Source organism: Hyperolius riggenbachi, chromosome 12 (assembly GCF_040937935.1).
Source record: "Hyperolius riggenbachi isolate aHypRig1 chromosome 12, aHypRig1.pri, whole genome shotgun sequence".
Taxonomy (NCBI): domain Eukaryota; kingdom Metazoa; phylum Chordata; class Amphibia; order Anura; family Hyperoliidae; genus Hyperolius; species Hyperolius riggenbachi.
Genome location: NC_090657.1, coordinates 179,104,140 through 179,119,056, shown reverse-complemented (window position 1 = coordinate 179,119,056; position 14,917 = coordinate 179,104,140). Strand labels below are relative to the sequence as shown.

The 14,917-nt window shown below is 47.1% G+C and overlaps 1 protein-coding gene across 18 annotated transcripts in view; it reads left to right on the top strand.

Annotated features, from left to right (window-relative positions):
* FAM110A (family with sequence similarity 110 member A) overlaps positions 1 to 14,917 on the top strand; it is an 897,957-nt gene that overhangs the window by 694,926 nt on the left and 188,114 nt on the right. For 14 of the 18 annotated variants that reach the window (XM_068262817.1, XM_068262813.1, XM_068262822.1 and 11 more), the window contains one exon: positions 2,526 to 6,840. The exons of the other annotated variants lie outside the window; for them this stretch is intronic. In XM_068262817.1, the coding sequence (XP_068118918.1) occupies positions 2,616 to 3,608 (993 nt within the window). In that variant the 5' untranslated portion in view covers positions 2,526 to 2,615 and the 3' untranslated portion in view covers positions 3,609 to 6,840. Of the gene's footprint in view, positions 1 to 2,525; positions 6,841 to 14,917 lie in introns of those variants that run through there. 18 annotated transcript variants of the gene reach the window in all.

Here is a 14,917-nt window from a genome sequence, read left to right as displayed (position 1 = left end):
ATACCCACGCTATACAAAAGTTGCCGCAAAAGAAAACTACCAACATTGCGGAAACAACTTTACCGGTGATAAATACAAATGAAGAAGCGTTGTCCGCACACCGATATTGCAAACAGCCAACTCATTTAAATGTTGCGCGCAGAAGCGGCGTTACGCATGACATGCGCATTCTGTAGAATAAAGTCATTTATGCAACATTGTACAGACGTTGCCGGCTGTACTATATCTGCCCAACAGTCGTCTGAGTTGATCCACAGGGTGGATCGGACAAAATGCCAGTTATCGATCAATCAGATTGTTCTTGGCATTTGGCTACAAATATTAACAGGATTGTTGTTCAATACAGCGAAATGACAATCATTGAACGGTCCAAAAACATGTGTTCAGCGTGTGTACAAAGCTTTAAACAAGCTATACACTATGCAACTGTTATCACTCTGCCCCCCCCCCCCCCTCCCCTATTTAGTTTTGGCTAATCAAATGTCTAATTGGGCATAAGAATTGTATTGGCAGCTTAAGTGTAAAGTATATTACACAGTCCACGTGCCAGTAATCTATAGTGACTATATTATCTGTTCTTCCGGTGTCAGCTGCTCTCTGTATCTCAGGATCATATGTTATGCACTGTTAACAACTATAGAACCTGTTTATAATGACAGGGTAGCATACACACTCAGGCCTAGTGCACACCAGAGCGGTTCGGCTGCGGTTTGCGATCCGCTTGCGGGTGCGGATCCGCTAGGGTAATGTATTTCAATGGGCTGGTGCACACCAGAGCGGGAGGCGTTTTGCAGAAACGCATACTGCCGAGCTGCTGCAGATTTTGGATTGCGGATGCGTTTCTGCCTCAATGTTAAGTATAGGAAAAACGCAAACCGCTCTGAAAAACGTCACTTCAGAGCGGTTTGCCAGGTGTTTTTTGTTACAGTAGCTGTTCAGTAACAGCTTTACTGTAACAATACATGAAATCTACTACACCAAAAACGCTTCACAAAACAGCAAAATGCTAGCTGAAACGCTACAGAAAAATAAGAAAAAGCGTTTCAAAATCTGCTAGCATTTTGCGGATCTGCTAGCGTTTTTTGGTGTGCACCAGGCCATACAATCGCTACAAGCAATTAACTGTAAACTGCCACACACGTTTACTCATATTTATTGTGAATGCAGATTCATTTAATCGGGTGATTCTGCAGTGAATAAGATCTTTTATGCTTCGTACACACGCCGTCGTTATAAAATGAGCAATCCCCGAACTATTAGCAAAGGGTTGTCGGAGCATGTTTGAATTCAGCAATGGCACGACGTCAGTCTGCAAATTGGATCATTGGCGGAAGCGCAAAAATGAAGATGCAAAAAATGCGTAATTGGCTCAAGTAGTTTGAATGGAGCGATTTGTTTTGTTTATCATTCGATACAAATGACTTACAGTGACTATTATACAAACCGATGACCATAATAATCACTGTCTTTAATGGTTGTTAGGGTATTTTTACGGTTCTCAACCGACACTTCATTTCTTGTACGTTTTTAAGCATGTGTTTGGAGTTGAAAGGACTTCCGAGGCGAGCAATTAAATCTAGCTTTACTTACCTGGGGCATCTTCCAGCCCATAGAAGTCATTTCATCCTCTTGCCGCAGCGCCGATCTTCTCCTGGATCCCACTAGCAGCGTCTAAGGGTCACCAACCCCCAACAGGTTGGCGTCTTCTACGCATGCGTCCACCCCGTGCAAGGGCTATGCATCTGCACATAGTGTGGGCGCTTAATTGCAGAAGAAACCGACCCATCAGAAGTCGGCGATCCACTTTGATGCCTGGTAGACACCATGCAATTTCCTGTCAGGTAGATGGGTTGAATTGATGATTTCCAACACGTCCGATCTGATTTACGATCGTTTTTCTGATCGATTTTTGTATGGAATTGATCGGAAAATCATTCACAAAAACTATTGGATATCAGATTGGACCTGTTGGAAATAATCGACTCGACTCAACTATGTCTGATAGGAAATTACATAGTGTGTACTGGGAATAAAACTGCTGTTGAAGGTTTCCTTGGCTACCTACCACCCCACATGAGTAACTGTGGAGTCCCAGTGTGACATGAACTTCTAAAATATGTTACAGGCAAATGGAATTATGCTTTAGTGATATGCAGAGTCCATTTTAACGTCCATCCCTTCTTCCAGGCATTTAGCTACAGTGAGGGACAGAAGCCCAGGGAAAGGGGGGGGGGCGGGGGGGGGGGACTCTGAGGGAGAATAGGGGACTGGGGATGCTGGCTGGTGATGCTGCTGCCAGTTGGGGTGGGAGGGAGCAGCAGGGTTTGAAGAGGTGACCATGGAAAGGATTGGAAGAGGGAGGCTGGAGGGGTGTGGAGAACAATCCAGTTAGTGTGAAGGGAGAGCCCGCCTCCAGCTATGTGTGATCTCGGAGCCTGTGGCTTTGTGTGTGTTTGATGCTGTCAGGCAGGCAATCACTTGTGAGCAGCACTGGAGAGCTGATGGTTTCTCTTTGCCCTGCACAGGAGCGTGAAAGGGGATTGAGGACCTCTGTGATGTGAAGAAGGTCCAACGCCGCAGCGAGACATCTGAACCAAGCACAGCTGGACTCCACCATGTCTGTCGGCACTCTACAGCCAGCTGGGATGGGAGCCCCGCACACATCTGTTATGCCCTTTCGGATACTCAACAAAGGGCCCGACTATTTCCGCCGTCAGGCAGAGAGCGGTGCGCGGAAGCCCAGTGCGGTGGAGAGGCTGGAGGCCGACAAAGCCAAGTACGTCAAAAGCAAGCAGGTGGTCAGCACCAAGCAGGAGCCCATTCGGCCGGTGTTGTCCAGACAGCCCCTCTTTTCTCCAGGTGTCCAGAGGGTGCTGCTTGCGCCCAGTCGCAAGTGTTCCCTGACCGGCCAACGGGGAGAGAATAGAGCCCCCAAAACTTCTCTGAACCTGGAAACCCTTAATAACCTGATTAACATCTGTGACGCCCCGCTGACTTCTCCACGAGCGGACAAAGTTCTCTGGCAGGAAGCAGAGAAGAGTTCATCCATGCCAAGCACGCCAATCAGCCACCGGGCTGCCAGCACCACGGCAGTGCGGAGAGTGGATGTTCGACCTGGCGATGCCCTACCTCTCGTTCCGTGCCCAGATATCCTTGTTACAACTGTGGCTGAGTCCCCTGCCAAGCCATGCCCACCTGTCCCTGGTGACAGCACCCTCTGCTCACCTGCAGCCACCCCAAGTGACCCGGGCAAAAAACAAACCCTTCTCCAGCGCTCTAAGTCCGACCTGAGCGATCGCTACTCCAGAGCCAGCGCGGATCTAGAACGCTTCTTCAACTACTGCGGACTTGACCCCGGGGAAGTTTCTACCATTGGCGCTGAGCACTTTGTCCGTGCCAGTTCAGACATTGTGTCGGTAAAGTTCCACAGCGTCAGCGCTGAAAGCTCAGAATACGCCCAATCTCAGGTCAGCGCTGCCACTCCCGAGGAGACGCCGGCCTCCACGCGGATTCCCTATGGAATTTCAATCATTGAGCGCAACGCCAGGGTCATCAAATGGCTGTATGGACTACGGCAAGCCAGAGAGGCCCAGAAGTCCTCCACGTAGGAAGCCAGCGTGATTTCCGCAATATAAACTCAGAGGCCGGAAGGCTGCGTGCTCCATGTTACCTGGTACGAAGACCGCTTACTAAATGTGAGCCTTGGCAAGTCTTGTTCCATAGTGTTAGGACTATTTTGTGTGTGAACTTTTTTTCTTTGACCTTCCATACTACCTGCATTGAGACTCAGGATTTGCACATGAACCCGACTGTTATCCAGCGTTTTGATTCACTACAGTTCCTGTATGAAGCCAATCCGACAATGGCCTATCTTCCATCTGTTGTATCAAACCTTCAGTCTCTGCCCATTTTTTTTTTTTATTTTTTTTTGTGTGTCTTGGGGCTGCTCATACAAACCATGATGTGATTGGTTCTCTGAAGTATACTTTCAACAAACGGATTTTGCAAACATTTTCAGGAATGGAGGAAGTCTTTAAAACTCTCTCTAAAGGACCTTGTTCATCTGCTGCTGACTGACGATCTGTTGTTGCTACAAGTCCGTTCCAACCAGAAGTCTTAGGTAGGGGTCACACTTGTCTTTCAGTTTCCTGCACACCATGTGTGTTTGCATGCAGAAAAACATGTGCACAGCAGCTCATGTAATTGATAGAAAAAAAAATGCACACAATTTACAGAAACATGCTGCAGAATGTCAGTTTTTTTTTTCTGCATGCAAAAAACGCATTCAAGTGTGAACTAGCCCATTGATTAAATTGGACCTGAACTCAGAACTTCCTCTTTGCTCTAAAAAGAAATAAGCAACAGCATAATAACCATTAAAGAATAGCATTTGTTTGTTGCAGCTGATACAAATCCTGCAGTAAATCTGCAGTGAGTCTACTTCCTGCTTTCATGGAAGCAGACCTAGCTGTGTTTACAAATTCGCTGCTCTGTTGAGGCAGCCAGCTGAAAGATGGAATTACAACTTGTGATTAGTCACAGATGAGGGTGAATTACACAGGCTAAACTCTCTAAATACACACCGGGTGCGATTCTCTGTTTCCCTTCTGTCCTGTGGAAGAGTTCAGGTCTACTTTAACATGAGTTCTCAGTTTATATGTGTTTTTCTGAACAGAAAATTTGCCCCAAAACAGACAAGTGTGACCCCTGCCTCCTAGCGTATGGCCATGATGAGGGTTTATCTGTATGAGTGCCAAGCTCGATGCTCGGTAGATCTATCCCCATCCTGAGTATTTGGTTTAGAAATTGCAAAATGTCTATCAGAGGTTATGTACATAGAGCGCTGATCGATGCTGGGAGGCACTTTAGGGACACGCCGTACCAAGTGGTAGTGCTGAAGTGCATTCCAGCTTTGAAGTGTGCTGTGTGTTTATAATGACATACATATGACATACAGGTCTCGTATAACCACTGTGAGTTGTTGGAGTGGAAAGGGTGTACCACGCACGGTGCTTTAGGAAATACATGATTGTCCACAAAAAAAAAAACCTGATGTGATGAGTAACCTTTGGTTCATTAACCATAGCGGAACTATTAAGGCAAACCTGAAAGCGAATATGAGATAATGATTTGTATGTGTAGTACAGCTAAGAAATACATTAGTAGCAAAGTAAAAAGTATCATGTTGTTTTCCAGGGCAGGAAGAGTTAAATAACTTCAGTTGTAATCTATGCAAAAGAGCTTCTCTGAGCTAATCAACCCACTGGGTCAAATACAATCCTGTTTTCTGAAGCACTTAAGTACTAGCGGTCTCTGTCCCCTTAACTACCTGCGGACCGCCACAGTATAAATCTACGGCGGGCAGGTGGCGCTGCAGTTTTGACCGGACGTAAACTCTACGTCCCATTCACCGCGCGTCTCTGCCGCTGTTGCCGCTCGGTCTCAGCAGAAATGTGCTGCCCTGCCGCCTCTATAACGGCAGAGCACTGTGAGCTGGGCAGGAGCCGTTTTCATTGGCTCCTGGCCCTGTCATTACTGTAAGCCGTTCCCATTGGCTTACATGGAGTGACAGGGTCAGGAGCCAATGAAAGCGGCTCCTGACCGGTGCACAGCGCTCTGCCGTCACACCGATGGCAGAGAGAGCAGCCTGCGGCGGGGACAGAGCGGCGTGACCGGCGGGAGCGGCGGATTTTCGCGTCACTTCTTCGGGAAGCGGCAGTTTACTGGACCAGCACCCTCTGGTCCTTAAGGGGGCAGAGGGTGCTGGTCCCGAAGTGGCTAAGGACCAGAGACTGATAAAAAAAAAGGCGGAATACCGACGAATCGCCGCACATACCCGCCGTCCATGCCGGGAACCTCAGCCACCCACTCTCTAAGACTACAGAGTTCCTATGAGTTGATCAGGAGCCGCTTTCATTGGCTCCTGACTGTGCCTATCAATGGGAGTTGTTTACATTGATAGACTGGGTCAGGAGCCAATGAAAGCGGCTCCTGAGTAGCTCACAGGGCTCTACCGTTATAGAGACGTCAGTGAGCTGAATTCTACATCCTGGCAGCCACATCAGCATCAAAACAGGGCGTAGATTTCAACTAGCGTCTTCCTTAACCGGTTAAACAGCCAAGAATCAGCGAGATAAGGTTTTATTGCTGCAAAGTTCACAGGGTCATTATTTCTGCTTTGTTTTATAGCTTAAAAGACAGTGTGGTTTCTAAACTGCAAATATGACAGAATAATGCAATGTTAAGATTAAAAAAAAAACAAAACCCTATGTAACCGAAGATAAAAATATGTGACACTTTTCTTTGCTACTAATGTTCTATTCATTATTCGTACTACACATACAATTTATTATATCATAAGTTTCTTTTTTGATTCAGGTTTGCTTTAAGCATTGTGATTTGGCTGTGATGGTGTAATTTAAATACATGTGAAGAATGTTAATATGCAATTTACTGTGCAAGCAGTCTTAATTGCAACCTGCTGATATCCCTTTTGAGGACCTACAAGTCCCAGCATGCCCTGGGAGAGCATGCAGGCGTGTACAGTCCCAGCTGGAGTACTGCAGGTTGCCTCTGTGTACTACTTGACCCTCTAGATGCACAAACACACACTTGTCTAGTGTGTGTGTGTGCGCCATGACGCTTAGCAATGCCTTAACGCTGACCTACTTGAATATAACTTTATTCATTCTGAGACTGTTAACAATCCTCTTGTCTCCTGATTCCATGTGGTGTGAGCCTCATGTATGCAGTGTTACCCAAATGGTGCAACCGGTTATTAGAAAAGCACAATAAACCTTTTTGTAGCCTATGCGTCGCTGTGCAGCAGTGCGCACTTAATTCAGAGTCTGCGGTGTCTTCTTGTTAACATAACGTCAAGGGATGCTATACAGGTGGTTTTTATAGGAGTTGTTTGTGGGAGTAATGGTCTGTACACACGCTAGATTAAAGTCGGCGTACAGTAAAGTCCCTTAAATTGGTGGCTGGTTAGTGTAATGGTTAAAGTGTAACTGTCGGGCATAATATCAAAAATCAATTCTTTATTTTTATCTGGTAATAAGCATGCTAACCAGGCAATCCTAAAAGTTAAAATCACTATTACTTTTCTTGTTGATGAATGATCATTCCCCAGTTTACCTGGCTTCCTCCAGCCCCTTGCAGCTGTCCTGTGCCCTCGCCGCAGCTCTGGTGGCTCCTGGTCTTCTCTGCTGCAGAAGCCGACCTCGCCGGGTTGGCTTCTCATGCGCTCTACCGCTGACGTCATCAGCGCTGCACTTTGCAGGTGCAGAACTACTGCACCTGCGCAGTGCAGCGCTGGTGATGTGAGCGGTGGAGTGCATGAGAAACCGACCCGGAAGCCGACCTGGCGAGGTGGGCTTCTGCTGCGGAGAAGACTGGGAGCCACCGGAGCTGCGGCGAGGGGCTGGAGGAAGACCAGTGTCGGACAGGGAGCTGGAAAAACTGAGGAAATCTACCTGCTGGCCAAGCAGCAGTAACCCTGTGTTATCACGCCCAATAGAAACCTGCAGCAAGTCTTCACTGTGAGCAGCAAACACATGATTACTGCTGCTTGGCCATCAAGTGGATTTCCTCAGCTTTCCCAGCTCCCAGTCCAACACTGGGGAAACCCCAGGTAAGTGGATTTTTGATTTTGGCTAGACTTATCTGCCTCTGACACAGTAGATCAGGGTTTGAATCTTTGCTCTTCCTGTTCAGTAAGCCAGCACCTTTTCAGTGAGGAGACCTTGGGCAAGACTCCCTAGCACTGCTACTGCCTATAGAGCATGCCCTAGTGGCTGCTTTGAGTCTGCCAGGAGAAAAGCTTATTATAAATGTTATTTGTCCTGGTTTTTGAAATGACATTACCTGGCAAAAAGAAAGGCCAAGTAGTTTAAATGACGTTGTTCATACATTGCGATATTCCAAGTGACATCCCACATGACATACGCACATGCTCTGGAGCAATGCCATTTGAGGGCTGGTTCACATCGGGGTGATTTTTGAGCGCTATGGATACATTCACACTGCAGCGATTGAGAGTTCGATCAATCGCAAATGCGCTGCATGCAGTGTTTTGGGGGCGACTGCTCTGCGATTCCCGTTCTATTGAATGGGACTCACAAGCGCAAAGCGCGCAAGAGTCGCGAGATTTAAGTTAAAATCACAAGCCGATAGCGGGCTACCAGCACTCCGAGCGCTGAGTGTAAACCTAGCCCTGAAAGACATTGTATACACCAGCCGGCTGCACAAGATCTGAATTAATTAATCTTGGAGCGGCCAGAATACCCAATATCGGTCAGTTGATGTCATTTGGCAACCTTTTTTAATAACTATTGTGATCCAATACGGTGATATTTGTCATTTCAGCAGACATTTTAAACAACATTAATCTGACGTGTGTACATTGCTTTCGCTGCTATTTTTAATTAAAGCACTTGCATAGATCATTTGTATCCAGCGTGAAGAAAGATGGAAATCTGATGGTTTTTCTTCAGCCTGACGTTCTCCAACAATATCCGGTCAAGTGTTGGATTGTCTGTGAATTTCGCCAGCAAATCGATTGGCAACAACCAATAACCAAGACAAGGCGCAAAAAATGTGGATGTAAAAAGGCACAGGATGTTTAAACGCACCATGTATGGCCTTAGGCTGTAATGTGAAATACGGCTCAGACAGTAATTTGGGTGCCTTCAAAAGACAGAGCCTAAATGACTATAAAAACAGTATAATTTAAGCTTACCCCTGAGTCGATAGCGGCCTGGAGAGGGAATATTAATTAACGATGCGGGGACTTTTGCAGGAGCAGGGTGAGCCTTTTTGGGGGGCTTTGCCCTGCACCCAAATTTCCCAGCGCCTTTTATTAATTACATGTATGTACCGATAGCTGGGTCTTTGGTTCCAGATCGATTGATCATAAATATTGGTGTGTGTGTGATCTGGACACCATGGACTTGCCACAGGCTTAGCTCAGGTACTAAGGATCAGTAGAAAGAGCCATTGTGTGTGTGTGTTGATAGGATATGCTTGTCCAAATACATACCAGTCTAGGCATCATTGGGAAGGGTCAGTTGGCCAGCCTGATTGTATTGTATGGAGATGTGACTATTTGCTTATCCTTTGTTTTGCTAAAGGTGAATGGAACACATGAGAATACTGAGTCAATCATTAGGTGTGCAAGCTTGTTTTTTTTTGCTTTTAATAACGTACACATCCCAAACAAAGTGCTCGAACCTAACACCACAACATGACCGACCCAATGGCAAACCGTTTACACCACTTCTATTCTTCTGAGCCATTCAAGCTCATTGGCTGCAGAGTCTGGCTCAGTGACAGGTTGCCGAGCGCACATGCAGATTGTCATCTCATTGGTTACTACATTTTGTTGACCTTATGCAAATATATGTTGCTTTGAATTTGTTAGCTCAGATGGGCGGGGTCTGCTGGTCCAGTACCAGTGCCAAGTGCTAACAAGCGCCCGGCCAGTGCATGCGAGCAGCTGAAAGTCTCCCGCTGCCCATATGTCACCAGATATCGACTGTTTTTCTGTATAACTAATTGCAAGTGCAAAAATGTGGGAGATTTAGGAGTGTCTTTTGGCGCAACTGCATTACTGCGCATAATTCATAGTCTTCCCAGCGATCGATAGAACTCTGGAGTTTGGATTTATGATTTAGCGGCTAGCCTGAAGCACACTCTCTCCTGGCCGCTTCGCTTTTGACGTTCACTGGCTGCGGACCCCAGGAATTGTCACTTGTATCTTACTTGCCTGAAACAGTTGTGATGTTCCCATTATTCATAATTAATGAGCTTGAAGCAATTTCTGTACAGCCGTATACATGTCTGACGTACGCTGAGTCATCTCATGCTGTTTGTTGTGTATATAGAGTGTCAGTTTCACATCCTGTTAGGTAATATGTGGAGGAAGGTAAAATTACCAGAACAAGGAGCTGATTATGCCTAACAACCAATCCGATAGCTGATTTTTCAAAAGCAAACCGATCCTTAACAGCCAATTCTGTATCTGACCTGTGCGGCCAATCCCACAGCTGACCTGTGCGGCCAATCCCACAGCTGACCTGTGCGGCCAATCCCACAGCTGACCTGTGCGGCCAATCCCACAGCTGACCTGTGCGGCCAATCCCACAGCTGACCTGTGCGGCCAATCCCACAGCTGACCTGTGCGGCCAATCCCACAGCTGACCTGTGCGGCCAATCCCACAGCTGACCTGTGCGGCCAATCCCACAGCTGAATTGTGCGGCCAATCCCACAGCTGACCTTCGCGGCTATCACACAGCTGATCTTTACAATCAATCCCATAGCTGACCTTCACAAACAATCTTGGTTATATCATAAAAGTTGTTGTAGTGTCACTGTGTTTGGTGTTATACAGCAGATTTATTGTGCGGTACGCTTGTCCTGCGTGGCTGGTGGGGTGCGGTACGCTTGTCCTGCGTGGCTGGTGGGGTGCGGTACGCTTGTCCTGCGTGGCTGGTGGGGTGCGGTACGCTTGTCCTGCGTGGCTGGTGGGGTGCGGTACGCTTGTCCTGCGTGGCTGGTGGGGTGCGGTACGCTTGTCCTGCGTGGCTGGTGGGGTGCGGTACGCTTGTCCTGCGTGGCTGGTGGGGTGCGGTACGCTTGTCCTGCGTGGCTGGTGGGGTGCGGTACGCTTGTCCTGCGTGGCTGGTGGGGTGCGGTACGCTTGTCCTTGCGTGGCTGGTGGGGTGCGGTACGCTTGTCCTGCGTGGCTGGTGGGGTGCGGTACGCTTGTCCTGCGTGGCTGGTGGGGTGCGGTACGCTTGTCCTGCGTGGCTGGTGGGGTGCGGTACGCTTGTCCTGCGTGGCTGGTGGGGTGCGGTACGCTTGTCTTGCGTCACTGGCGGTGTGCGGTACGCTTGTCTTGCGTCACTGGTGGTGTGCGGTGCGCTTGTCTTGCGTCACTAGCGGTGTGCTTTATGCTTGTCGTGTGTGGCTGGTGGTGTGTGCTATGCTTGTCGTGGGTGGCTGGTGGCATGTGATATGCTTGTCGTGTGTGGCTGGTGATGTGTGATACACTCGCCCTGTGCGACTGTTATTTACTAATCCGTCTCTTGGTGAAAATTCTTATATTGGACTACTGATGCCCTATACAGGGAGTGCAGAATTATTAGGCAAGTGGTATTTTTGAGGAATAATTGTATTATTTAACAAGAACCATGTTCTCAATGAACCCAAAAAACTCACTAATATCAAAGCTGAATATTTTTGAAAGTAGTTTTTAGTTTTAGCTATTTTAGGGGGATATCTGTGTGTGCAGGTGACTATTACTGTGCATAATTATTAGGCAACTTAACAAAAAACAAATATATACCCATTTCAATCATTTATTTTTACCAGTGAAACCAATATAACATCTCAACATTCACAAATATACAATTCTGACATGCAAAAACAAATTAGTGACCAATATAGCCACCTTTCTTTGCAAAGACACTCAAAAGCTTGCCATCCATGGATTCTGTCAGTGTTTTGATCTGTTCACCATCAACATTGCGTGCAGCAGCAGCAACCACAGCCTCCCAGACACTGTTCAGAGAGGTGTACTGTTTTCCCTCCTTGTAAATCTCACATTTTATGATGGACTACAGGTTCTCAATGGGGTTCAGATCAGGTGAACAAGGAGGCCATGTCATTAGTTTTTCTTCTTTTATACCCTTTCTTGCCAGCCACGCTGTGGCGTACTTGGACGCGTGTGATGGAGCATTGTCCTGCATGAAAATTATGTTTTTCTTGAAGGATGCAGACTTCTTCCTGTACCACTGCTTGAAGAAGGTGTCTTCCAGAAACTGGCAGTAGGACTGGGAGTTGAGCTTGACTCCATCCTCAACCTGAAAAGGCCCCACAAGCTCATCTTTGATGATACCAGCCCAAACCAGTACTCCACCTTGCTGGCGTCTGCGTCGGACTGGAGCTCTCTGCCCTTTACCAATCCAGCCACGGGCCCATCCATCTGGCCCATCAAGACTCCCTCTCATTTCATCAGTCCATAAAACCTTAGAAAAATCAGTCTTGAGATATTTCTTAGCCCAGTCTTGACGTTTCAGCTTGTGTGTCTTGTTCAGTGGAGGTCGTTTTTCAGCCTTTCTTACCTTGGCCATGTCTCTGAGTATTGCACACCTTGTGCTTTTAGGCACTCCAGTGATGTTGCAGCTATGAAATATGGCCAAACTGGTGGCAAGTGGCATCTTGGAAGCTGCACGCTTGACTTTTCTCAGTTCATGGGCAGTTATTTTGCGCCTTGGTTTTTCCACACGCTTCTTGCGACCCTGTTGACTATTTTGAATGAAACGCTTGATTGTTCGATGATCACGCTTCAGAAGCTTTGCAATTTTAAGAGTGCTGCATCCCTTTGCAAGATATCTCACTATTTTTGACTTTTCTGAGCCTGTCAAGTCCTTCTTTTGACGCCTTTTTGCCAAAGGAAAGGAAGTTGCCTAATAATTATGCACACCTGATATAGGGTGTTGATGTCATTAGACCACACCCCTTCCCATTACAGAGATGCACATCACCTAATATGCTTAATTGGTAGTAGGCTTTCGAGCCTATACAGCTTGGAGTAAGACAACATGCATAAAGAGGATGATGTGGTCAAACTACTCAATTGCCTAATAATTCTGCACTCCCTGTACTGTAAGCAGTCCATGTGGATTGCTTGGTTGTGCTATGCAGTGTAGCTCGGTTGCACTGTGATGTACAGCTTGGTTGCACTATGCAGTACAGCCTGGTTAGACTATGCAGTGTAGCTCAGTTGCACTGTGATGCACAGCTTGGTTGCACTATGCAGTACAGCCTGGTTACACTGTGATGTACAGCTTGGTTGCATTATGCAGTGTAGTTTGTTTGCACTGTGATGTAGGGTTAGGGCTGTAGAGGAAATGTTCTTGCCTTGCAGGGTTAACTCTGTGTGCTGTGTCAGGGCCGTGTTTGGCTGCACATTAATAGGCCAGGCTCAGGACAATTCTCCTCTCATTAGCAGGCTCTGTGTGGGTTGTAGAGTTCCCAATGAATCTTTTGTCTTTATTCGCTGTTCTCAAACTATTTAGTGTTTTTTCAATGGGCTTTTTATCTCATTCAGTAAAGAAAATAAAGAGTGGTTGGTGTCTGATTTCACCCTCCCTCTCTGCTGTGGGTATTATTCCTACTGTGGGATTGTTATTAGTAGCACAGCTTTCTCCAGCATTGCTTCTTCAAGGGGATTTCCAGCTTAAAACAACCAGAGCCCCCCACCCGGTTTGCCCGGCCGCATTGTCTGCGCAGGGGGACATCTGTTGTAATGAGTGGAAAAGGGTGTTGTTAAAGGGGACGGATGACTGAGTGAAGGCCTGAATATAATGTCCGCTCTGCTTCCGCATGGATGTTGTGCGATGACAGACAAACATGTGTCACGGTGATGTAGTGGTTAGCATGCTCACCTTGCAGTATTGGGTCCCTGCCTCGAATCCCAGTCAGGGCACTATCTGCATGGAGTGTGTATGTATTTCCTGTGTCTATGTGGGTTTCCTCCAACGTCCCAAAAACATACATAAGTTAGGTGGCTTCCCTCTAAGAAAAAATGGTTATAGATTATAATGGATATATAGCTATGGTAGGGATTAGATGGTGAGCCCCTTTGATGGACAGCCAGTGACAAGACTATATAGTCACATGGGGTACATAATAACACAGACAATGTTATACATAAAATACAGACATTGGTAAAATGTAAATATGGTGAGAGAGCCCTGCCCTTGTGAGCTGCCAAACTAAAGAAATAGGGGGAAACAGGTAGTGGGGTAATATATAATGTGTACCTAGACTAGAGACGGTGTGTCTTTTAGGTTATTTTAATAAGGAGCCCAATTTGGCCAGAGCTTTAAGGGGATGCTTGTTGGAAAAAGAGAGTTTTGGGGAAGCCCTTAAAGGGAACCTAAACTGAGAGGGATATGGATGTTTCCTTTTAAACAATACCAGTTGCTTGTCAGTCCTGCTGATCTTTGGCTGCAGTAGTGACTACATCACACCTGAAACAAGCATGCAGCTAATCCAGTCTTACTTCAGTCAGAGCACCGGATCTTCATGCTTTTTGAGGGGCTGTGGCTAAAGCAGGCCATACACTGGCTCGATTCACGGCCGTTTCGACAGCAGATTCGATCCTGGGATCGAATTTGCTGCCAATCGTTCGCGGTAAACGCAGCCGCCGATCCGATTTCCTCCCGAAATCGGATCGGTCCGTCGATCGCGCCGTGCGGGAAATTACCCTCGATCGCCCGCGGGTAAAGTGCGCGTTGCTAGCGGCGGCCGATCCGATCAAGTATACATTACCTGAGGCTGGCTCCCGGGCGTCTTCTCCGCGCTGCACCGCTCTGTTCTGGCTCCATCCCGGCGCTTCCTGTGTCACTGCAGTGACCAGGAAGTTCAAATAGAGGGTGCTCTATTTGAACTTCCTGGTCACGGAGTAACACAGGAAGCGCCGGGATGGAGCCGGAACAGAGCCGTGCAATGCGGAGAAGACGCCCGGGAGCCAGCCTCAGGTAATGTATATGGGGGGGGGGACAGGCGGCAGGAGTAGCTCAACATATGGTGAATCGGTTTCAGGCTGAAATCGATTCACAATCTGTTTGCAGTAAAGGCAGCCATACGATTCCTCTCTGATCAGATTCGATCAGATAGGGATCTGTCAGCTGGTCAATCTAATGGCACATCGACCAGTGTATGGCCACCTTAAGAGTATTAAGCCCAATCTACACGATACGATTCTTTGTGCGATTCTATTACGATTCTATTTACGATCCGATTAAATCTGATATGTCCGATCAGGATTCGATTTGATCCAATTCGATTTGCAATTGCAAAGCAATGGCAAATCAAATTGAATCGAATCCTGATCGGACATTTCAG